General features: G+C 46.2%; 2 protein-coding genes across 8 annotated transcripts in view; one reads left to right on the top strand and one right to left on the bottom strand.

Moving 5' to 3' along the window:
- JARID2 (jumonji and AT-rich interaction domain containing 2) overlaps positions 1–3378 on the top strand; it is a 231759-nt gene extending 228381 nt beyond the window's left edge. For all 6 annotated transcript variants that reach the window (XM_070778359.1, XM_070778358.1, XM_070778361.1 and 3 more), the window contains one exon: positions 1444–3378. In XM_070778359.1, the coding sequence (XP_070634460.1) occupies positions 1444–1596 (153 nt within the window). In that variant the 3' untranslated portion in view covers positions 1597–3378. The remainder of the gene's footprint in view (positions 1–1443) is intronic.
- A 437-nt stretch (positions 3379–3815) lies between these two features.
- The window catches only part of DTNBP1 (dystrobrevin binding protein 1), a 101397-nt gene continuing 79414 nt past the window's right edge, over positions 3816–25798 (bottom strand). For both annotated transcript variants that reach the window (XM_070778364.1, XM_070778365.1), the window contains 3 exons: positions 11632–11787; positions 5341–5484; positions 3816–4203 (listed from right to left, as the gene is read on the bottom strand). In XM_070778364.1, coding sequence (XP_070634465.1) covers positions 3986–4203; positions 5341–5484; positions 11632–11787 — 518 coding nt within the window. In that variant the 3' untranslated portion in view covers positions 3816–3985. The remainder of the gene's footprint in view (positions 4204–5340; positions 5485–11631; positions 11788–25798) is intronic.

The following is a 25798-nucleotide window of genomic DNA, read 5'->3' as shown; positions in this document are numbered from 1 at the left end:
GTCTGAGTCAGAGCATCTCTGGCAGCTCGCAGGGTGCAGCCGGCGGCACTGGGGCTTCTTAGATGATTCTGAAGCTCGATAAGAGGTGGATTAGTTTCCACCTCCAGCCCATTTTGGAGCTTGGTGTTTTGATGTGACCAGAATCCTGGAAAAGAATCACATATGTAGGGTCTGTCAGTCTGAAGCTTAATCATTGGTTCTCACGAGTAGGGAAGAGAAGGTTTTTATAAGCCTCCCAACTGTGCCAGCAGCCTAAATTTATTTTAGTAAATGAAAATCACAAATCAGTTCCCTATTGAGCTGAACTATATTATTATTATTAATTGGGGAATTTCCAGCTCTGGGTGGGATTCCAGAAATGGCTCATGAGACCAGAGCCCTGGTTCTGAGCCCCAGCACTCAGGTCCCTACTGTCCAGCCTTCTGGTCACACAGGCAAAGATGTGACCTCTGACCACACAGCCCTGCTGCCAAGGCGGCTTTAGCTAAGGTAGCTGGTCTTGAAAGAAGCTCATCTGCTCATTCTTCATTAGTGTGTGTATTGTAAGTGATTTAAGCGGTGTGCAGCGCCCAGCCTGAGCCAGGACTAGGCCGACCCTAAGCGTGCATGACTGAGTGGCCTCCTGTCCCCGTGGCTTCCTGTTCTGTCCGTCCATCCTTGGCTCAAGCAGGTGCTCTGGAATGTATGTCAGGACACATGCCATTTGGATAGTCTTCCCTGGGGTTGCTTGTAAACCTGGATGTAAGTTGAGTTGTGTTAGTTACATGTGGGTTTTTGATGCCCAACAGGTAGATGGTTCTCTTGTCCTGTTGGCTCTTGTTGTGGAGGGAATAACAAGCATTTGTGGACAAGTGTTTGTGTGCACGAGTAGGTCAAGTAGGTTTCAGTGTAGCCAGAGAAACAAGCGGCCCAGACCCGTCCCCATCCAGGGCGCGCAAGTCTTTCCTCACTTCCCAGCCGTCCCCCACCCTTCGTCCCCAGCGGTCCCAGAGGCCTCTAAGCCCCGGGAGGTGCACAGGGGCAGCTGCAGGAAGCCCTCTGCTGTATTGTTTAGGGGGTGAGGGACCTCGATAGGAACGCGGCCTTCAGCAACCTGTCCCACGGTGTGTGTTGGTTATGGGACTGCAGAAATTGTTTCCCACCATGGCGGGGGCGGGGGGTGCTCCTGGGCTCCCTGAATGGGGAAGGGAGGGGTGGGAGGCTCTATGCACCTCTCTGGATTCCACATGAGAAAAGGCAGGTTTCCCCCAGAGAAGGAAAGTTTAATTTAGGTGCCTGGTTAGGGGCTTCCATCTCAGAAGTGTTGTCCCAACCACAGCCCACCCTGGCCCTCCCCACCCCTGGGCGCCGCCGCTGCCGCCGCTCTGTTTGATGACGGTGACGGCCTGGGGATGGCGCTCTTCCGTTTGCTAACTCTGTGTCTTCCTTTTCAACCCAAAACAGGAACAGATTATCAGCCTGGTCAATCAGATCTGTGGCAAGGTATCTGGTAAAAACGGCAGCATTGAGAACTGTCTCAGTAAACCCACACCAAAAAGAGGGCCCCGCAAGAGAGCCACGGTGGACGTGCCGCCCTCCAGGCTCGCATCCTCCTGAAGACGCCAGCGCCGTGGGCGAGGGATAGACATTATTTTGTAATTATTATATTCTAGTTTGGAGTACTTGCTGTAGGATACAAGCTGTCTTTGCACTAGCTCTAAAGAAGATTTTCTTCTGGTTTTAGAGAACTAATTTTGTTTTAGCATTAAACTGTTGAACTTTTTTTTGTACTTAGAATACCTAGATACTGCAGTCAGATTTTTGAAACTGCCGTATATTCACTGTTTTAAAACCCTTGAGGGGCTGTATTAATTTGTATCGCCCCTTGTGGCTGACAAAAAAGCCTTTTTGTTTGATTTTTTTTGTGTTTGTTTTTTTGTTTCTGTTTTTTTTTTTTTGTAATTGTTGGGGGAAAAAAGGCTTTTTAACCCATTTTTGAAGAGGGTGAAGTTTGGAGAACAAATTTTAAAACCATCAGTCATGTGAGCAGATTTTTTTCTAGAGAGGAAAAGGGATAGACACATACACACACATAACAAAAAAAAACTTGAACGAAATGGCTTTACTTTGGCTGTCTTTTCTTCTGTCACGTGCGGGATGAGTTTGTAAGTGTTAAAAACCGGAGAATCCCCATTTTGTTTCTTTGGGCGGTTGTGGCAGCTGAAGGCGGACGTTGTTTCCTAACCATAGGCAAAATGAGGAGGTCAGAGCCACTGGGCTCTCTCTACCAGCACTTCACTATGCATCTGTTTAAGGAGAAAGGAAGAGAAGAAAGACTGCCTGCCTTGGAGGGGTCACGTGAGGGAAACCTGTGCCTGATTTCATTAGGAAATCCATTCTGTTCTTTTTTGGTGCTGTTGGCTACTTTATCAAAAAACCCTTCAATAGCATCCTTAAGGAAAAAAAAAAAAGGAAAAAAAAAGTGATTGAAGCCGGAAGTGCTTCTTTGTCATGGATGTGCAATCTTTCTAACATTCCATCTTCATCTCACCTGTTTGTTGTTTTACACCTTCACAGGTCAGCATTAATTTTTCTTTTTAAACTCGTTTAGTTGGTGATCACATCTAGAGCCACTCGGAGGTCTGCGGTTCTTTTTGAATGTGAAAATGCATCTGCGCTCATCTGGTCTATTTTTTCTCTTCATGTTGTAACAAAAAGAAAAAAAGGAAAAAAAAAAAAAAAAAACCCGTCCCTTTTGTACATACGCCTGTAAATTGTTTCAAATACTTGAGCCTTTTTCTGGGTGGGGGAGGGGAGGGCGCGAGGACAGATGAAGAAAAGCCTTACACTTCCGTTTCTTCATCGGGTGGACTGGATGCTTACAGGGTTTTTCTTGTAACATTTATAAGTGCTGCTTACATCACTGAACAACAACAAGAAAAATAATAATGGAGTAGCTGTTGCCCTTCTCCGGTTGTGTGTACAGTATGTGTGGAATAAAAAAGGGAACCTGTTTTCACAAGCTGTTCTTTGTTTCATGATCGGACTCCGCGGTCCCGCAGCCGCCCGCGTTGCACTGAGCTGGCCGGCGGGCTGTCAGCAGCGTCCTGTGGTGCACTCGGCCGTCGGCGCCGAGGACGGAACTGTGTTGGCGTGTTAAGTGACATGAGCAGAGTCGTGTTTCCAGTGTGCTCGTCCGGTTTCTATGGCCTTGCTGTGTACTGGCCCTCTTGGACAGTGAACTTCTGCCTCCGGCTTACGGTCTGACGTTTTAATTTATTAGCGCTGCTCTGCACCCCTCCCTCGGGAGGGAAGACTTTTCATGTTGTTTATTGCCAGTTTTTGTTTACTTTTCAGGTTTGTACTACAAGGTTTAATAATAAAACAAAGTTTTTTGGACACCTGTTTGTCTTGTGGAAGATGAGTGAGTGGAATCCGCTCTTTTCTGATCACAGGGCTGAGGGTCCACCCCCTCGGCCAGGGAGCGGCGTGAACACCGAGTTGTAATCTCATTTTCTGACAGTGGTGAGTGGTGGTGGGGGAAGCACAGCCCTCTGGTACCAGGGTCTGCTCAGGAGTGAAACGGCGTGGGGACTGGGCCCGTGTCCCCCCCCATGCCCAGGTGTGCTGCGCTGTGAATAAACTAGGGACTGCTGTTGGACTTGACCATTCTGTAACCACCAGGTGAAAACCTGAACTTCGTTAGAGCTGAGAGGAGGCACGACTTCCTACCTGTAAGGGGCCTTGCTCGTCAGCGCTGAGCTGGTGTGGACGCCAAGCTCCCCGGCCCCACCTGCAGAACGCGTGTATTTAGCAGCCTTTCTGTACCAACTGGCTGTGTTTAAAGTTCTCAGACTTTATTGTTAGCTGTTCTTGCAGTCACTTGCCTCACATTGTCAACTGTGTAAAAAACCAAGAGCCCCCCTCAGTCCACCTGCCTTCACCACGGGCCTCTGTGCACGGCTGCATCGTCCTTCAAAGGTAGTTGGCACGCAGGCGCCCAGGTTTAGGAGTCACTGTCATCGCTGTGTAAGGTGGCAAGGGCAGTGTCCACCTCCACGCCCTCCTCGTCAGACTGGACCACGGGCGACTCCCCGCCTTCGCTGGGGTCGCGGGAGGCCGGGTCGGTACCAGGTGAGGATGAGGAAGGTGGTGTGGCTGGGGCCTGGGAGGGAGTGGGCACCTGGAGAGTGACTGCATCCTGACCGGGGCTTGCCTCAGGCCCTGGGGAGAGAGCAGAGGAGAGCCTGTCATGGAAGTCCTGCATCTCAGCATTGCTGGCGACCACGAGCGTTTGAACTTGCAGCTAGTCCAGGGGGCGGAAGTTCTCTGTTCCTGCAACATGCAGGAAGCGCGTGTAGGGCTCGGTGGCTCCCCGAGGCCACCTGGTGCTCCAGCTGACCCTTCCGCCACCTGTGGCCAGTGGAAAGACCCCGAACCCTTCCCACAGCCTCCAGTGGCACACCACGCTCAAGACCCAGGGGCAAGCTCTGAGGTGCGACTCGCGTTCCTCATAACCGTGACAAGCTGGGCTTACCTCTTTATAGCCTCTGAACTAATTTCAAGGAAATGGACCTTAGGAGAAAAACGCTTGTGGAGCCTCTTACAGGAACCAGACCCTCACACGGATGATGGGAGCCCTTTCCTGACGCTGGGGAGGGGAGGAAGGAGCTGCTCTGTTGGAAACACAGGTCAAGGGGAAGCCCCCTGGCCTGACTGAGGACGTGGAGCCCGTGGTGTGGGACCACCAGGTAGGAGGCAGTGCTGTGAGGGGCTGGCCTTCCCATCTTTCGGAGCATGGAAGAAACACGTTCTCCGTGATGACAGCCTCCAAGCCCACCCACCCAGGAGGAATGGTCTGAAATTTACAGTGAGGCCAGGTAAAGTGCCGGAGCATCAGTACAGATCTAAATGAACGTGAGGTTCTGGTAAGTTATTAAATGGAGAGAATGTGCCTGCAGGATCACCTCTAGTTTTTAAAACGTAAGCTGACACACACCTTGGCCTTGCCCCCAGCATCGAATACCACCTGCTGAACGGGGAGGGCGGGGTGCCACACAGACCTCCCCTCCCCAAAATCTAGTGCCTAACCACGCAAACCCAACTCAGGTTAACTTTGGAGACAGGGGAAAATAAAAATGAAATTTTAAGAAAAACTCCCTGTTTGCTGAAGGTATCTGGGAAAAGCACTGAGAATCTTTGAGAAATTAGTGACTGCAGCTGCCAGTGCGTCATGTGTCCACGTCTGTGACGCCAGACTGTGCGGGGAATGGGGACAGCTGGGCGCACAGTGTCTGAGTGAGCCAGAGGGAAATCACGGTGGTGAGAGTGACTGTGTCTATGCAGGCTTTTCATCCCTACCTGAGATAGGGGACAGCAGGGTGTTCTCCTCGCCACCAGAATTCAGGAAGACATCCAGGGCCTCCTGGTCAGAGATATCCATCAGATCCATCTGCTCCAGCATGTCCACGTTCACCTCCATGGACGACATGCTGCCCATGGGCTCTGCAGGGACCGGCACGAGAGGAGGTTAGGCTTTGCCCCGGGTGAACTCCCACTGCATTAGGTATTAGCATGTTGTGTTTTCTGGGTGTAAAACACCTTCTACTTCTATCTTCAAAATTGATTTTGGAGGAATGTATTATTGACGTCCCAGTTTGGTGGTGTTTAAATCCATCCTAGCTTAACCATGGTTACTGTTACCTCTTAGACCTTCCACAGCAGATCCTCTTTTCATCCCCAGCCATGTGCCTGCATGTGCTGAAGGCAACCCTTTCTGCAGTAAACAATTGCAACTCAAAAGAGGCTGACATTCCTGCCAGACACCCCTGACGGTGGTCACCTCTAACTTTATTACAGTTCCATTTGGCATCTTCCCTGCCCTTACAACATTTCTCAGGTCTTCCATCTTAACAACTGATCAAGGTTGGGTCTGCCGCAAGCTGGCGAGTTGGAAAGAGCTTCCAGTGATAAAAGCACCAACTAGGAAAAAAAACTCAGCCCACCAGCATAAAGACGCTACAGGGCAAGGAGTCTGAGCCTGGTCAGGGGTGTGTCCAGGGGTGTGTCTGGAGTTCTGCGATCCAGAAAACTACGAGCCAGGTAGCTTAAGTAGATGGTACCTGTCACAAGGAGATACAAATTTCTGGATGTGGACACATCTTTAACCTGGGTCTCAACAGGAATATAAACTCAACACAAAATCCAGTCCAGTCTAGAACTTCCAGCACACACATCCCTGAGTGAGGGTCAGCAGAAACAAAGATTATTAAAATCTTTCCCCAAGAATCTAAATGGCTTTAATTATCTTAAAGATTAGAATCAGATAAGGAACACAGTGTCAGAAATCATGACAGGCATTTGAAAAGAGCCAGATAGGATTTTTCCAAATAGGAAAAATCACTGTGGCATAAGTTAAAAGTTTTGCTAGTAAACTAGAAGACAGTAAGTTCTCCACTACATAGCAAAGAAATAAACAAGTGGAAGTATGAAAAAGTGCAGAAGTTTCACAGTTCAAAATGCGAGTGGAGACTGGGGGGGTGAGTATTGTAAGACGCTGATGATCTTAGACTTGCTGCAAGATCTGACATCCCAGACTTAGGAGCAAAACACATTCCAAGCAAGGTAGATAAACCCTCACCTGAACTGCAGTGAAACGATGAACATCAAAGAGAAAAGGCAGATTAGGAAAGATGAGGAGGTGCTGGCAGCTTCTCAACAGCAGGAAGCAGAAGACAGTGGAATGATAAGTTCAAAGAGATGAACTAAAGACCATCTCTCAAACTAAGAGATGTGTGAAATGCCCCCTGAGCCTGCTCTCCGGAGAGGCCGGACCAGCGGGGGTGTGGGGGCCCAGGAGGGAGGCACGTTGAGCGAGGACCGCATCTTAAGTGAGTAAACATAAAGCTCCGAATAAAATGATAGCTAACTCGGGGCCTTTACTCCAACCAGACTGAAGGACTGGATGATGCCGATGGGACGGGGCACGAGGTCAGAGCTTCGTCCCGTGGGAAGGTAGGAATCTGCTGTCTCGGGGCCTGTGGCACAGCGCTGGCACAGGTGAAAGGTTGGGGGGGAGACCCCTGGGACAGTGGAGAGCCACCCCAGGTGGCAGAGCCAGGTGGCACCTCCCGTCAGCGCCACCCTTGGCTGCTAGAAGTCACAGCCACTTAATGGGCACACTGGGCGGTGCCATCCAAGGGTTCCTGCAAGGCTGGCCCGGCGGGTGACCTGCCGACACAGGTCGAGCCTGCTCCCCTTGGGGCTGCCTCCTGGAGAGACGGGGGGACTGCTGGAAGGGGAAGGGGCACACGGGTCCTCTCTGGGGCTGGGGAGGCCTTGATGGCTCTGGGCTTTTTTCCTTCCGTTTTGAAAGCACAGTCTCCCTTTTTTCTCTCTCTGGCCATCCTCTTACAAAGGGGAGGGGGGGAAAAAAAACGGGACTGAAAAGCATAGGAAACATTTTCAGGAAAGTAGAAAGCACCAAATAAGGCAGTAATGAAGCCAATTTTATAATCTGTTCTGTGGCAAATTGGTTGATTTAACATTTGCTGTGGTCACTGCCTGCCCGGCTTCATCACCATCTCATTTGGTGCTTTCTAGTTTGCTGAAGATGGAAAATGTTTCTTATTAGTGATAAAAGTCTAGTTACATTCTGCTCATAGGAGACACTCAAAATATTAGAAACATTTCAAATGTAAGGAAAAACAGGAAGTCAGCAAGCAAATAATTAAAGGAGAAAGCTGATATGGCTGTATTACTATCAAAATAGATTTAAGAGGAAAGAAAAGCAATATTGGGGTAAAGCATAGCATTTAATAATTATTTTAAATTCAATTCACCAGTAAGGTAAATCAAAATTTCTGTGTGACTATATATTTTGCGGTTTTATTTTGAAAGTAAAATATGGAAGCACGACAAGGAAAATGTAAGGAGTCCATCATAATTGAGGGGGAAAGGAAGGTTTAATGTACCTCTGATAATTAAGCAACCCAAAATGGATATTAATAGGAAACATCTGAACAGGCCAATTTACAAGTCGTCTGAAACGTACACTTACAGATCCCCATGCCTGTCACCTAGAATCTTGTTCTTAACTACACACAAAACATGTAGGAAAATTCTCTAAAAGAACACAGTGTCAGTCTTGAATCAAAGAAGAAACCCCCTTTTCCAGCCACAATAAAATTTAGTATTTAAAAAACACCTCTAAACAACTTCACAAGTCAAATCTTGATGGAAAAAAATTTTAAAAACTCAGGACTATTACCAAAATTTAGAGACTATTCTGTGTACAGTTTACCAATAAGAAAGAGTAAAGGCACAAGTTAACAGCCTAAGGGCTGCAAAATGCAAACCTGACCCCAAGGTCTGCAAAGACTGAAAAGCATGTGGGTCTGAAGATTAGACAGAATCTAAACAAATCCATCGGAAACACAAAAGGAAAGCAAACCTCTAGAACCGTAAGAGAAAAATAGTTGAGCTCTTCGTCAGGAAAGCATTGGTCCCTGACAGTGTCAGAAGTTACACCCAACACAGGCCAGATAAGTGGAAAAGTGGAACCGAAGAGGGCCTCAGAAACACTCAGGAATGTACTGAGGCCTCAGGAACAGAGTGGAACAGAGAACGGTGCGCAGGCAGTTGCTGCTGTGAACTGCAGGGAGAGCCTTCCTTCCCCACGGACACGAACCAGCTGGCGGTGGCTTGAGGCACCAAATGGAAAATGGAAATCAGTTGAACTTTTGGAATAAAACAGCATAATGTTCTTATAACACGGAGGGAAGGGCTTCCTAAACTAAAGTGGGCTCAGCTGGTCACATTGAGAATAAACGCATTTTGCAAAGACCACACTGGAATAGCCACAGATATAATCGGGAAAGTCTGGTAAGACTCTAGGGAGACAACCAACCCGTAGAAAGATGGACAGTCAAGGAAGTGCATGTTAAAACCAAAAGAGTGGCAGAAGTTGAAGTGTCTGACACAACTGTTGACAGAGCTGTGGAGTGGCGGGCATGCACGCTGGGCGAGCGTGAGCTGCCGTGGGTATCCTGGTGAGCACTGTGACAGCACCCACCACAGTTAGACAGATGCTTGCCATGTGACCAGGTAACCACTTTCCTAGTGACATATCCTAAAGAAGCGGGTTACAAGCTGTGGACCCAAGACGTGCGCTCCTGACAGGCACTTTCAAGTTCTCTGCTTCTGCTGCAGGCGCCCTGAAAGTGCTGAGCTCAGCTATGTGGCAGAGCGCAGCTGCTGTTCTCTTCGCAGCTCCCCTCCCCTCCCTTCGTGGCCTGCTGTCTCATGATACTCAGATCTGTGGTGTTTGTCCCTTATGGACTGAATGCGTGCCCTAACCCCCTTGGGAGGTGGCTCAGCTGGTAAAGAACCTGCCTGCAATGCAGGAGACCTGGGTTCGATCCCTGGGTTGGGAAGATCCCCTGGAGAAGGGAATGGCTACCCACTCCAGTACTCTGGCCTGGAGAATTCCATGGACAGAGGAGCCTGGTGGGCTGCAGTCCATGGGGTCGCAAAGAGTCAGACACGACTCAGTGACTTTCCCACACACACCTTGCGGGGAGGTGATTATTTGAGATGAAGTCCTGAGGGTGGGGCCCTCGGGATGGGAATCACTGCCCTCCTGAGGAGAGACCCCAGAGCCCTCACCGTAACCAAGTAAGCTCCAGAATGGTGCGAGAGAGACATTTGTGCATAAGGTGCCAGTCTGAGGTGGTGGCACAGCAGCCCAAGCAGACCAGGGTGGCGTCCCTAACCCATGCCCGACCCTGAGGACACGCCACAGGGAACAGATGAAGATAACGGTGGGACTTGGCAGGCGGACAGAGGAGACGAAGAGGCCACACTTGATCTGCACTGCTGGGGCTTCCCTGGTGACACAGTGGCTGAAGACCGCGTTCCTAGTGCAGGAGGCCTGGGTTTGATCCTGGTCAAGGAACTAGATCCCACGTGCCGCAACTAAGACCTGGCACAGCTCAGTTAACCCATCAGCACACAAACGGCACTGCTGACCTCAATTTAAAAGCACCGTGTCCACACCACAGCCTTCAGTGCCTCTGACACATTCACACCTTAGTGTCTTCTCTACATGCTTTTCCTTCCTCATTCTTTGATTTCTTTAACCTCTCCTGCAGGGGCACAGAGAGTTGAATGACAGGACCGGAGTGAGGGTAACATTAATTACGGGGCTTCAATGAAGGGGCAAGGTATGGAGACCAGGGCCAGGCAAGAAGAGGAAGGCTGAGCACAGAGGCATCTGGGAGGGAGCGGGGCTTCCCCGGTGGCACCAGTGGCAAACAATCGCCTGCCAGTGGAGGAGACATGAGAGACACGGGTTTGATCCCTGGGTCGGGAAGATCTCCTGGAGGAGGGCATGGCAACCCTCCAGTATTCTTGCCTGGAGAGTTCCATGGACCTAGAGGAGCCTGGTGGGCTACAGTCCACGGGGTTGCAAAGAGTGGACACGAGTGAAGTAACTTGGCACACACACATGCACAGGGGTTTGCAAGGGGTTCGGAAGGCCAGGAAGCCCAGGACACCTCTCCACACTGGCGCTGCTCTGGAGCCGGCCCCTCCACAGACATGAGCATTCGCACATCTGTATGTACAGCACAGCACCGGTTGGTTTGGGTTTTTTTAGCCGTTCTCTTCTACTGGGGATCTTTCTAACCCAGGGATTGAACCCAAGTCTCCCACATTGCAGGCAGATTCTTTACCAGCTGAGCCACCAGGAAGCCCAAGAATACTGGAGTGAGTAGTCTATCTCGTCTCCAGCAGATCTTCAGGACCCAGGAATTGAACCAGGGTCTCCTGCATGGAGAAGTAAATGGCAACCTACTCCAGTATTCTTGCCTGAAGAATCCCATGGATGAAGGAGCTTGGTGGGCTACAGTCCACGGGGTCGCAGAGAGTCGCACACGACTGAGTGACTTCATGGCAGATGGATTCTATACCAACTGAGCTATCAGAGAAGCCCCTTACAGAGGCCAAGGGTCTTAAATGTCCAGTTAGGAAACTGTCAGGCTACATCCTGACTGTGCAGATGCCACTCTTAAACTCTTGCAAAGGTTTTTTGATAATGTTGGGGAAGGATCCCCATGCAGCATGAAGGAAGATTAGATACACACAAAAACATCACCCTCAAATGGCTTCCCTGGTGGCTCAGATGGTAAACCGTCTGCCTGCAATGCAGGAGACCTGCGTTTGATCCCTGGGTCGGGAAGATCCCCTGGAGAAGGAAATGGCAACCCACTCCAGGATTCTTGCCTGGAAAATCCCATGGACGGAGGCGCCTGATAGGCTATAGTCCATGGGGTCACAAAGAGTCAGACAGACTGAGCGACTTCACTTTCACTTACTTTCAAATGGTAATAGGGATTAGTCTGTGCTACAGATTTATGGCTACTGTTTGTCTCTTGTTGCTTTTTTTTTAAAAAAAAAACATATCCCAAATTTTACCTTCAATGAAAGCCTAGAACTACCTGGTGAGGCAAAAACAGCAGCAAGACAAAAATGGCAGGTAGCACCCACTTTTGAGTTCTGGGGTAGTAACAAGAGACCCCTGAGGTCTCACCCCAGCCCCACTCTGGGGACAGCACCCCACGTGCACCCCCTCTAGGGGGCTCCCCGACTTGCCTCGCCTCTCCGCTATCTGCAGGTAGCCCGTGGAGAGGTACTGCTCCATGTCCTGCTGGAAGGCTTCCTCAAAAAACTTCTGCCGCTCCTTCAGCTTCAGCTGCTGGGTCTGCTCCATCTCCAGGACCTTCTGGGAGTGCTCTGCATCAAGTTCGGCTGAGGAGGCAGAGAGATCTGGGTCAGTGTTCGGGAACGGATATAAATACCCAATTGCATGGTCAATCTCGTTGATGTGCCACCCGCACATCTGCCTTGACCTCACCCAGCTTGGCCCGGCACACAGGAGATGCCCAGCAAGCAGGGTCACAGCAAGCGCGTGGCCACCGGGGTCTGCGAGAAGAGCGCCTGGCCGTGAACCAGCCCCTTGGCTGAGTGGGCTAAGCTTGCAGAGCCTTGTGCTAACTCATCTGAGCAGGATGGAGGTGTGAGCGGACTCCACACTGGTCCTCGTGGTGCAACACAAATGTGTCAAATCAGCATGATGTACACCTTCAACTCCTACAATGTTATATGTCAGTTATATAAAAAAATTAAAACTCTTTAAGAAAGTCTACATGGTGTTACCAAGTGATTTTAACCAAAAAGCAAGACCAGAATTTGCAGTGAACAGTGGTCTCCGAGGCCCCACAGGATGGACCTTAATCATTCCCTCCATAAATACTCAACACTCTTATGTCATAGCTCCATGATCCTCTATGCAGAGACTATGAAAACTTGATAATGCTGTATATTTTTAACCCCTAATCAGTTACCATCGTCAACATTTAGAATTCTCTGGATATTCTTGCATCCTGATCTTCATATATGCAAAGAATGCGAACCAGTGCTAACAGGAAGGTAAATCTTCCTGACGGCTGTACTCACAGGGAAAGGCGACGATGGGCAGTCTCCTCACCGACAGTCACTGCACACCCCCGGAATTTACCTGTCACCTTGACACGCGCCTCTCTCCCCACAGGGAGATGGTTTGCAAAGAGCATGGGGCTGGCTCGGGCCCTTCCCCTTTTGGCAGATGCTTCTGCACATCACACGAACCCCCTTTAGCCCACCTCTGGTTTCTCTGTGAGCTCATCTGAACACCCACGAGATCGTCACTCAAGGTTCATCTCACGTGTTTCCAATTCTCAAGCCCACGGGACCTATAAACCGGCCTAGCCCAGGAGCTCCCGGGAATGGAGGCAGCAGTCAGGGCATCTGTGTCCCACCTCCCAGCTGCTGGGTGGGCAACTCCGGAGGCATTCTGAACACGTCACCGGGATCTTGGTGGGGCTGCAGTGGTGGCCAGCAACGCATCCCTCTGTTGACATTTCCTCCTGGCCCCTCACCCCTACGTCCCTGGATCACCTTCCAAACAAACCACTCGCAGCAAAATCCTCATCTCAGGCTCTGCTTCCCAAGAAATCCAAGCAAGGATGTCTAATACCAGCTACGACTGAGCCTTGCTGGGCCTCAGGGAGAGAGAAACTTATTTCATACGGGTGTTGGCAGGATTAAATAGGAGGCCACACGAGAACCACCAGGCACACAGTATTCACCAGCAGCTGATGGCTAATATTATGACCAGCGTTACTATTGGGAAAAGCACAGGAAACATCACCAGAGCCTGGATGAGCACAGCGTCCTGTACTCGTGGACTCACCCCAGCGCGCTCAGCCCTGTGCAGACTCTTCAGAACAAGTCACCTATCAGTACCCTTAGTTAAATGTGCAAGGAATTGAGAGTGCACTTGTGAGAGGGAAAGGGAATTCGAGAGGATGTCTTTTCACTTGTTTCGCTTCAGCCGTCACCCCATCTGCTCAAATGCTTGAGGACTGCCAAGTGCATTAGAATAAGTCAACCCCCGAATAGATTAAGTATGCTTCAAACACTTCAAACAAAGTTCAATAACTTAAAAAAAATTTCCAAAATAGGCAGCTCAGAAACAAAGATCAATGCAGAAATCATCAAAGGGGTTTTCATTAAAGAGTATCTTTTTTATCTTAAGATTTTCTATAGATATATAATTACATAACTTGAAAACTTTCTTCTCAAGACTTCTGCCTCAAAAGTTCAATTCTCTCATGTTTCTGCATGATACATCCTGCAGTTTTTATCTTAAGTCTTCTATGCTGGAATGAAATCTAATCACATTCCAGCCCTCGCAAAAGGTAGGGGATGGTTGGATTAGCAAACTTAAAATGACTTAAAGGAAAATAATCGCTGTTTTAAGACATGTTCCTAGTTATTTGAAACAGCCCCAAGCTCCCTTCGTCATTTCCCACTTTATTTCAGAGCCCCTCTTGCATCTCAGGGCTGAATTCTAAGCCAGATTCACTGAGAACTAAGTACATTTACTCTACACCAGCTCTGCACTCAGGACAGTCATGACGAAAGCACACGGCAGATACTAAAGATCACTGTCCTGCTCAGCAGCTAAGGATTCACCCCCAGCTAATGCCTGAGCAAATGTGTTCTGATTGTGCTGTTTGTTCTAGAATCATCAGTTCAGCTTTTGCCAAGAAACAACTACATTTGGGAGTGGAGAAATGATGACGGACACAGGGAGTATTTCAAATCTGGAGGTTTAATATCACCTGAATTTGGGGGAATGACTATTGGAAGACATAAATCATAGGACATTTTCTGAAGGAAAAATGACCGCTTATTCACATCTAAGATGTCATTTATTATACTGGGGAAAACCTGACAAAGATTTAAGAACTTCAACAACTAGCCTAAAGACTAAAAAGAAAAAAAAAAAAAAAAAACCCGAAACATTAAAAGATGCTGCCGTTTTTCTCCCAGGAGTCAGGAGTAATCGATTAATTCCATTATCAGCCCAGGCCCGTGTCTCCTTTGATTTCAACTCCAGGTCATTGCTCAAGCTTTATCTGACTGCAACTTCCATTCTAGCCTCCACTATCAATTTCAGATGGATAATTTCTCAAAACAACAAAAAAAAATCCCATTACCAGCAAAGATGGTATAATCAATTCTCAGTTATATGTTTTAATGGGGCATAAGGGTAGCACAAAATGTATCAAATATAAAAAATCCATCAGGTTCATTTCAGGAACAATTTCAACTTATTCCACAACTAAGTCCATTTAACAGAGCTGATAAGTAATAAAAGACAGTAAGGTGTTAATGACTGAAAAAGCCCAGGGCTGCTGGGAAGAAGGAAAACCAGGACAAACCTCTCTGGTAGAAGGGAGAGTCTCTTTAATACAAAAATGTTAAAAGAGAAAACGATAAAATTTAATATGAGTTACGGAAAATTCTGGCAATCGCTACTTATTTTTAAGATTGAGAACATTTTTCATTCAACATAAATAATTAAGACTAAGAATAAATTAAAATCTTTTTTTTTTTTTTTTCCATTGCATTGCACGGCAGGTGTTCAGGATCTTATTTCCCCTACCAGAGATCAAACCCATGCCCCTGCATTAGAAGTGCAGTTTTAACCCCTGGAAGCAACTGACAAGAGATTAATTTTCAAAATATACAAACAGCTCATACAGCTCAATATCAAACTAACAGCCCAATGAAACAGTGAGCGGAAGACCTGAATAGCCATTTCTCCAAAGAAGACATACAGATGGCCAAGAGGCACATAAAAAAGATGTTCAGCATCGCTCATTATTAGAGCAATGCAAATCAGAACTACCTCACACCAGTCAAAATGGCCCTCATCAAGAAATCTACAAACAATAAATGCTGGAGAAGGTGTCGAAGAAAGGGAATGGGAATTGGTGCAGGCACTATGGAAAACTGTACGGAGGTCCCTTAAGAAAACCAATAATAGAACTACTGTATGACCCAGCGACTCCCTCCTGGGCACATGACCCAGAGAAACCATAATTCAAAGGGCTTCAGGCACCGCCGCAGTCACTGCAGCGCTGGTGTGCCCGCAGAGCTCGTTCAGGTCTCACCAGGCATGTATGCGCGCGTGTGAGTGTACGGGGCGGGGCGCTCTGTGCAGGCTCACGAAGAACCGCAATCAGGATGTTACTATTACCACAAAGCTTCTCCTGCTGCCCTCTGGTAATCACACCCTCCCCTCCCTCCCCGCTCCCCTCCCTAGTCCAAATCTATGATCATGTCATCTCATAAAGGTTACATAAATGAAGCCATGTGGTATATAGTCTTCTGAGGTTGGCTTTTTTCAGCTGGAATTTCCCTGATTCGTCTCAGCAGCTGCTCATGTTGATAACTTGTTCCTTTTTGCTGCTGAGCTGTGTCCATGGTTGGGGGGACCACAGTTAAGTTTGACTAGTCACCCACTGAAGGACACCTGGATATTATGAGTGAAGTTGCGATGAATGTTTGTGTACCAGCTTCCAGATGAAAATAAGTCATCTGAGATAAACACCCAGGACTGTAATTCTTGGGTCATATGGTGAGTGAGTGTACCTTCTGGTTTTGAGAGGAACTGCCAAACTTTTGCAGAGTGGCTCCCATCCTGTGTCCGGGTGACCTCTTGCCTCACCAGCATTTGGTGAGACCCACAGACTGTGTGCTCAGGGAATCGTTTCCTTCCCTTCTCCTTCTCTGTCAGAAACAAGGCTCAACTTCCTCTTAATTACTTTCAATAATTGCTATTATTTAAATAGAAAAACATTTAGTTTTAGAAAAATTCTACACAGGAACTGGGGACTTGTTAGATGAAGACAAAAATAGACATGATTTCCTTCCAGTTTTAAACCCCCACCTCTTGTGTATTTTTACCATTTAACAGTTAACTTTTATTTCTATCTCAAATAAGTTTTCACAACAAGGCACACTCAACCGTTTTTAAAGTCTCCCCAACCTTCTGCCTCACCTTAAACAAATGAATGCAAATTGTCTCAGATTGGACAAAAAGAGCTTTAACTAATACTGTCCTAGAACGGCAGGTTTTAAACATGCATTTAAAATACCAACTTCTCTGCCCTATGTTACTACAGTTTGTAAGAGTTTTCTGTTAGCCTTCATCAATAATTAGTTTCCAAGACAGATTTACAGTTATTTATACCATATATTATTTCTATGAGTATTCAAAAGTATTATAAGAGCTCTTCCCTTATTCCTCAGAATAAGTCTTTGGGGAAAAAAAATGCTGTGCATGTTAAAGTCAACATATTTTTAAAAAGCAGGTGAAATGACTTTACAGAGCTTTTCTTCACCCTCCCTCCAACACACCCATGTGTGTGCATGAATGCGCACACATTTATCAAGAACCAAATGGCGCATTTCTTTTACATGCAACTAATAAACGATAACTCTTACCTCACATGTAGCAGTTTAGAATAATGACTGGTTTTTCAGAGTAAGTAACTCAGACAAGCCATGGCAGTTCGTGAGCAGACTTCACAAAGTTCAGTCCTTCAGAGCATCTACTGCAGCAGCTGCTTCCTAAACCCATGTCACAGGAAACAAACACTATTCTAGTATCTAAACTTCTGGAACACTTAAAAAAATTTCTATCAATTACCCTGAAGGAAATGACCACTGTCTAGAGTATTAGCAAAATGGACACTGCAGAAACAGCGTGTTCCAGGTCTGCTCAAAGCAGGAAGCTAGACATGCTCAACTGTACCTTATCTTTTAGTGCAGGAACAAGGCAGCTTAGAAGACCTGGCCTGGCTACTGCTCTCTGCTGGTCAAGAGGATAGGGTTGGATGATATCCATAAGAAAGTCACTTCCAGCTCTTAACACAGTATAATTCTATTTTTACTTATTTTTGATTGGGGCAGGAAGAAGTCCCCCAAATCCTATCTTTTTTTTTTTTTTTGGTAAAATTATATGAAAATCAGATTAGCAGTAAGAAATTTAGGACCTTTTAAGACAGTGACATTTCAAGAAAATCAGATTGAACTATTAACAATTTCCTAGAATTTTAAAGTCCTATCTGACAGACTCCTTCATTTTACTTAAGAGTTGTGACCTACTTAATAATTATTGGGGGTGGGGGTGGGAAAGGTTTATATTGCTATAGGAATCCTTCCAAACTCCACAGTTTGTTGTTGTTGTTGTTAGTACAATTAAACACTCTAGACAAAGGACAAACCAGCTGCTTGTGTCTAAGTATCAAATCAACTATTACAGAGTTCATTCAAAGGCGTGATGGAGATACTAGGCCTGTAGTGTCATCAAAGTCAACTCAAGGGCTGGTGACAGAGGCTGCTGCATCACTGCGTTCCAGCACTGACTTTGTGACTCAGTATCTGGTCGGGTCAGAGAATTTACATTTCTAACCAATTCCAGGGCAACGCTGTTGCTGCTGGTCCAAGGACCAGACTCAGAACCACAGGTCTTGATGAACTATTTCTGTGCATCCACTTTATTCAGATTTTGTACTCTGTACAACTATTTATATAACGGAAAAGAGTAAATATAAGATGGGGAAGCTGCCACAATTCATGGAAATGACAGAAATGTCCTCTCCTAAACCCTGAAATATTTACAAAGTCATCTAAAAAGGAAAGTCTCCAGCAGCAGCCAAAACACATAAACAACCCTGGCTCCTCCTCAGTCCTCTTCACTGATGAGACACAAGTACCCTCAGAATCAGAAAACGCTATTCTCTCGTTCCGTGGAATCCCTTACCAGGCCCTGGCTCAGGGGCTTAGGGCTTCATACAACAGGAGACAAAAGATGTGACCCTCTGCTCTTTGTCCTGAACCCAGACCTGACCTAGGGGCGGCGGGTCCTCGTCCTCTCCATCTGCAGAGACGTCATCTCCACTAGACAGACATTCACGTACACAGCCTCACATTACATCTGTGTTTAAAGCTGATAAACTCTGACAAATAAAAATTAAGTACTCAGAGTGAGATATGAAAGGGTCCTGCAACGGAGGCAGAAGAGATGAAAAATACGTGACTGAGGTTGGGGTTCAGGACTTGGCATGTGGAGTCTGAGGAAAGAGAAGCGGGCACTCGCTCTGACGCCCCCGGCTCGTGCCCTTGAAGCAGGTCATAAGGTCCTCATGGTGGGGTGTTCCCTTCCCGTACCCACAGGACAGGAGCATCCTTACCTCCAAGACACAGAGAAGACTCCAACACGCAGGCACAGTCTCCTCCAGGTCACTCAGAGCCTCTGTCCTAACGACACTTCTCCATGAATGTCCACTCTTCATTAAACCGGGCTCAAAACACTCAAGTCTAACTGTTTCTTTAGGTCTTCATTTCCTTATGAAGGCCCCAAGATCATGTCAAATTTAACATTAATCTCTATACTTTTCTCTTGATGTTGCCATTTTAATTCTCAGACTCAGCCAAGGACCCTAAGAGGATAAGGGGAAAACTTTTTTCCTCCCCATACTATCATGCCCAAATACAGGCTAACACATTTTGAAGCATCAATGAAATGAATAATCTGATTTAAAAATAATACAGGTTACAGAAATCAGCACGAGAAGTGAAACTGTTAAATATCAAAATCTAATGGACAAATTATTTCAAGTTTTCAAAGGCCATGGGTATGGGAAAGAATCAAAAGCTAGTTGATGGATTTTTCATAGTAATTCTGGTATCAAAACTTAATCATGTATTTTTTAAAAGGAGGGGGTGAGGAAGCCTAGGTAGGTCCCACCAGATTTTAAAACACTTCACAAAACAACAATTTAAACTTTATGAAAAACAAAAAGAGATGGGCTGATTATTGGAATGGAAAACCCCCAAGAGAGAGTTGATCATATGCTAAACAAATATAATTCAGGATATATTTGGAACAAATGAGGAAGTAAAGCATTTTGCAATAAGTGGCATTGTGAAAATTAGCTGGTTATTTATAAAATCAATTTAAGGGCATACAAGATGAATTAAATAACTGAATACCAAAAATGACATATGGAAAAATAAAAAGAAAACCAAATTAAATCTTTCAAGTTACAAGTAAGGGACCTTACACAGTATTGAAGAAACCCACAGATCCCGAGTCACGTGAACAGTAAACATTCTTGGATGTTTAAAAAACACAATGAAAAGGGAAACAACAGATTGAGGAAAAAGCTGCCACAAATGCAAAAGACCGTTCTTTTTACCATAAACAACATCTATTAGAAAAAATTCAGACCTCAATAAAATCTTTTCAGTAGAAAAAAGACAATTCACAGAAAAAAACTGTTCAGCACAGTAGTTTATCAAAGATGAAATACTGTTTTATCCAATTGCATACTGGCCAATAGAAAAACAATTCTGACAAAAGGTGAGACGCTTTCATTACCAGTGTTTCCATGAAATGAATTGTTAAGAAGACTCTTAAAAAGCAATCTGATTTTTAAAATCTGTACTTTCACCTAAGGGTACCACTTCTGAAGATACACAGTAAGGCCATAACCCAAAAGAAGAAGAGAGGTCCTTCCTTGGTCCAGTGGCTGAGACTCTGCCCTCGCAACGCAGGGGGTCTGGGTTTGATTCCTGCTCAGGGAACTAGATCCCACGTGCCACAACTAAGACAGCACAGTCAAGTAAATAAATACATATATTTTTTTAAAGAATAAAAGAGTTATCTACATAACGAAGCTCATTTCCGCCCTCAGTAGCTTGTGTTACCTTTCCCTCCAGCATTTTTTAAAATTTACTTTTAATTGGAGGAAAACCGCTTTACAATATTGTGCTGGTTTCTGCCACACAACAATATGAATCAGCCATAAGTATACGTATGTCCCCTCCCTCTTGGCGCTCCTTCCCACCCCTTGGGTGTCGCAGAGCACCAGGTTGAACTCCCAGTACAGCTAGCTAACAGGACATCTGCATTTTAACAGGACACAGGAATAAAGCAAAGTTGAGGAACTGCTCTTCATCTCCTGTCCCCCGACAGCCCAGGTCAGAACACCGGAATCCAACTCCCATGGGGCCAACCCCACCTCCCCCTTAGGAACTGTCCTGTCCACAGGGGAGGGGACCCACTGGATGGACAGGCATTTCCCTACACTCCACGGTGCAATGCTGCGAGATGAAAATCAGGTTCAGTGGAATGTTACACATGAGCATAAGGATTCTCTACGCTGATAGAATAATTCAGATGTTAGATTTCTTTAGGCTAAATATCACTGAAGAACACTCAGTAATAGTCAAAACAATTACCTTCAGACATGTTTTCACTTGCGCTGCCTTCATTTCAAATTAAGTAGTCAAAAAATTATCATCTAGAACCATGGTTTTGAACCTTTTCAAGTTTAAGAGTGGGTGCACTTTTATTGACAATTTACTGAGAGAATGCATGACAACAGAAATCTATTATGAATTCAGGAACACTTTTAAAAGGACTCTGAATTTTATTTCCCACAATATTTACAACAGAAGAGTGCATATATTTCAACTATAAACAGTTACCACACGAGACCCAAAGCTCAACATGCTTTTGGATATCAGCCTCTTATAAATGTTCCTGTGCTCCAAGTTGGAAACATTCTGCCCCTGGAAGGGTCAGTGACAAATCTCAGCATGCTTGAAAGCCCATCATACCTCATTATTTCCAGAAAATACTTTAGAAATGGGGATTTATCACTTTCAATTATGAGCTGTTGGAGGCTTATGAATGAGTGACTTAACGAATAAATTAGTACCAGGAATGGCTACCTCAGTCCCCTCCCTCCTTCCACTGTAAGTCCCTCAACACCTGGAAGCTCAGCTGGTAAAGAATCTGCCTGCAGTGCACGAGACCTGGGTTCAATCCCTGGGTTGGGAAGATTCCCTGGAGGAGGGCATGACAACTCACTCCAGTATTCTTGTCTGGAGAATCCCAAGGACAGAGGAGCCTGGCCGGCTACAGTCCATGGGGTCGCAAAGAGTCAGACACGACTCAGTGACTAAGCTCAGTATAGCCAGCTAACGGGGTGGGGATGAGACATGGATTCCCTGCTTCCCAGACAGGCTGGTGGCACAGCCAGCAGCAATGGTGGGAGATGGGTCTTGAGTAGATCCCAGAGGCCAGAAGGGGAGGAAGAGGTTGCACGAAGAAGGGGCTCAACACATGGGGTAGCCTGCTGAGCAGACTAAATTCCTCACTTCCTTTCGAACTACTTCCTGAAATTTCACCATTAGAGATTCACATATTTGACATTTCTCTTTTATAAAGTTGAGAATACCATGTTTAGGAGTGTTTAGAAAATTTCAACATTCAAAATTTAATGTGAATTAGTGTCTTATGCTTGCTCTCTTTCTAATGCTTCTCTCAGATTAATGGCTCATGCAGATGGGGGGGAAATGGGTAGACAGACAGATGATCGTGAAGAAAGCGCGGTGGCAGGGCAGCTGTGATGGTGGCCTCAGGAGGAGGCCATGAGGGAAATAAACGCCTCACAGAAAGAGGGACCAGAAAGTGAAAGAGACAAGGGCGAAGTGTCAAAGACACACTGTCTTGATTCAGAACTGTGTTCAGAGGTTAGCTTACGCTCTGCTCTTCCTGTTTTGTCTTCAACTACATTATGGACAGTGAGGACTTCCGTCAGAACAGCCTGGAAACTAGACCCCTACTGAGGAGGTATGGCTGAGAAACTGCCTCCCCAGTTACCCAGGACTTGCAGTCAACATCTGGGGGCTCCAACCAATCACATGCTCTCCCCTGCCCTGCCTGTGACCCGCAGGGCCCCTGGCTCAGAGGTGCCCCACACCTCTGGTTCTCAGCTCAACTGCAGCCCCCCTGACAAACGCAGGGACCTTCAGGTGCTCTTTCCCGCTCCCTCCTGCTCTAAGGCGTAAGTTTTGCTTGCCCTCTGTCCCCCCAACTGGACACTAGGTTCCTTGAGGGCAGACACAATGTCTTTTAAAGGGCTGTGGGTATGCCACCCCCAAATACACCACCCTTGCAGGGGGATTATTTCCAGCTACGGCTAAAGGTGACATAGAAACAACGGAAGTGGGAGAAGCTCTTGGGCCTCCCCTCTCTGAAAGCAGGGTGCAAAGGAAGTATTTAGTGTAAATTTTCACTTGTAAGGCAGGCTCCCCCTTTTCCCTACTAGGCATCAACAGAGAAGGCAGCCACTGGAGTCTGCGCAGCAAACCTCACTCGGCGATCCCGGTCTCCCACGAGGTCCTCACACACGTTCCCACAGTTCGCCACCTCTGGAAGCCTGAACTCTCCCTCCTTGTCTAGTTACGTCTTCACAATGGACAGGGAGGCCTGGCGTGCTGCGATTCACGGGGTCGCAAAGAGTCGGACACGACTGAGCGACTGAACTGAACTGAACTGAGTTTATCACACCCTTTGTTAAAATGGTATATAAACCCGTGGGTATAACTGCTGCTCTGCGTCTTCACTTCTTTTCTATGGAGGCCTCCATGCGCACATACAAATTAAAATACTACCATCAAAGTTTTAAAAAACCTGTCTTTTGTCAGGCTGATGCTCAGGGTGTAGGTACTAACCCTAAGAGATGAGGAGAGAGTTTCCCTACATGCTCAACCTGGTGCCCTCAGTGCCTGGTTGAGTGGTGAATGACCTGGGAACCACCCTGGCAGGAAAAAGGGGCACGTGCACAGGTGGGTGGTAAGCAGGCTTCCCACTGGCTGCTTGCCGGCAGAGGCGCAGAAGGCAGTCATAGCAGCCTGGGTGTTCAAGGCGCAGGCAGGCAGGAGACAACACAGCAGCCCAGGAAAGAGCGCTGCGGCTGAAGGGAAACCCTGGCATCTCATCACATGTGCTGAGAAGAGACATGCATCGCCACCAAGGCCAAGAGTGTGAGCCGGGAGCGCCTGCAGCTGGCTCTCGGGGGCTGGCAGTGGACAGTGACGTTAGACCGGCCCATAAAACCAGTGCAGCGCATTCAAAACCCGCTGAGCTTAACAAGGTTCACTTTAATTCAGAAATGCCATTACCCAAGGACTACGGAAAAGTTGGCCGAGAATCCTGTAAACCATTAAAAATGGCATTCCAGGGATTTCCCTGGTGGTTCAGTGGCTAGGGCTCCACACTGCCGACGCACGGGCCTGAGTTCGATCCCTGGTCGTGGACCTAGATCCCGCGGGCCGCAGCTAAGACTTGGTGCAGACAAACAAACATTTTTTAAAAGTGGTGCTCCAAAATAAGGCCACCCCTAAATGGTCAATAAAATACAGCCTCTGAGCCCCTCCTCAGAATTCATATTTACAAAATGATGCAGTGAACTTTCCCTTGGGGCTGACAACTGAAAGTGGCCTGAGAAACTGAAAGAGAATTGAGTTTATTCAGAAGCATACAACCGTAAGGATATTTATCCTTTTGATGAAGAGTTCAACATAGACATGAGATTATGGGAATTCCCTTATATGTACTCAATGATATGTACTTAACACAGCAGCAAGATATATAAGAAGCCTACTCTTTTTCAAGAAAAGTCCATAAGCTGAGCTACCACTCCTAAAACAAGACCCGGAGCGTTCTGAAGCTGGGATGTGACATGACAGGGTGCTCTCCGTGAACTTTCCACGTAATGGCGATATTCCTTAGAATGAAGCCTTGCCCACCAATCCACTGCACAGAAACACTGTTTTCTTAGGGAACTTCCCCTGTTCTAGGTACAAAGTAGGAACTTAAGAATGACTGTGAAAATAGCAAATGATGATTAATTACAAGATAGGAATAAGAAGGCACAGCATTCGGGAAACACCCACTCAAGAAAGAAGTTTAAACCAAAACAGAACTAATTTCAGGTTATCACTTTATTTTTTCATAAGCAGAGGAGAAAAACCAACCAACCAACCAAAAAAGCCCCCAAAGCTTGCTATCTTATGAAAAAGTCTGCCTGAAGGTGTAGTAATACAAATTGAATTGACTATATAAAATAGTGGAGCAGCCCCGTGTTTCCGTATTCTTTGAATATGTTAGCATATAAACTAAGGCCTTGGATAGAGATATAAGATTTTTAAACCCTTAAAGACACAAACTTCGTGTTACGTGTGATGGCACCATACAGATACATATACATTCTGTCCTCAGTTGGGGAAGATGGAACCACAGAGCACTCCAGAGAGACAGAAGAGTGATCCGACCAGCACTTTGCCACAAACTGTCCAGGCCCTTCTCTGCCCTGTATCTGCCTTCCCTTGTTCACAGGGGGACTTTGGTGCTCCATGATCAAGGCAATTAATGACGATGCTCTTGGCAACAGGTAGCTCTGCCTTTTCAGTTCAGACAGCTTTGCCAGTACTTAAATTTGCTTATAAAAACCTACGTGTCCCAGAATCTGACAGTTCATTTCTTATGACTTTTTAAGCCCCTTCTTAATCCTAATTCTTTCCCATTTACCATCATGGGTATGCACATGAGATGCAATATTTTCAAGTTTTCTAGAATCGCTAAATTTTGAGGGTCTAAATTTACCATGTATGCCCTTAAGAAGCTAAAATGACCTGGCAAAGGGATTTCAACATCACACTGTCTTTCCTTCTTTATAGCAGCATTTAATTACCTCTCTTTCTCTATAACTGAAGTCAAGAGAAGCTTTGGATTCTCTGTACACTTCAGGAAATTGTAGAAGAGGAAATTTGTTCACAGGTATCAATTTCACAGACAGAATGGAAGCATGTAGAAAAAAATCTATATGTTTTAGTTTTCTGAGTAAGATACTTCTACCATCAGGCTAGAAATCCTAGTGCTTTCTGTTGTATTTTGAAAGGTAATATGAATTTGATTTTTTGGTAATCCCTTTGAGAAATAGTAATTTGCTTCTATTAATTCACTGAGTCAATTAAAGGACACTCTGGAAAAATCAAAGAAAAGATTCTTCCACATTTCATATCTTAGAACTAAAATAAAAGCTCAGAGTTCAAGTTGATACTATAGTCCCTGAAAACGTCTCACAATCATCTTTTGTTGAATTAGTGGGCTGGAGCTCACAGTTTGTGGCACTGCGATTGTTCTCTCATATTCATCAGACTCAGCCACATTTCCCCTGATAACTTCCTGAATTAACAGTACAGGAGGGTCCATCTGAGACTACTCAACTCTAGATTATAAGCCACTTTTCTACAACAAAGGGACTTGATCTTATGTGTGTGCAGCGTTTAATAAGTACTCACTTTTTTTTTAATGAAATGGACATAGGAATGAATAAGTAACCTGCTTTTAACTTTTTTCCAAAGCCTTGTGAAGTGGCAGAAAAGCAGTGAAAATGTTCAAACTAAATTGCTGTGTGTGGGCTATTAGGACCATCTCCTTCTAGTAAAGAAAATCCAACAAACGGAACCCAGAAGAGGTGTCTGCTAGGGAACAGAGTGGAAG

The sequence above is a fragment of the Bos indicus genome, chromosome 23 (assembly GCF_029378745.1).
Source record: "Bos indicus isolate NIAB-ARS_2022 breed Sahiwal x Tharparkar chromosome 23, NIAB-ARS_B.indTharparkar_mat_pri_1.0, whole genome shotgun sequence".
NCBI lineage: Eukaryota > Metazoa > Chordata > Mammalia > Artiodactyla > Bovidae > Bos > Bos indicus.
Note: the sequence above shows the minus strand (reverse complement) of the source record. Positions and strands in the feature narration are given on the sequence as shown.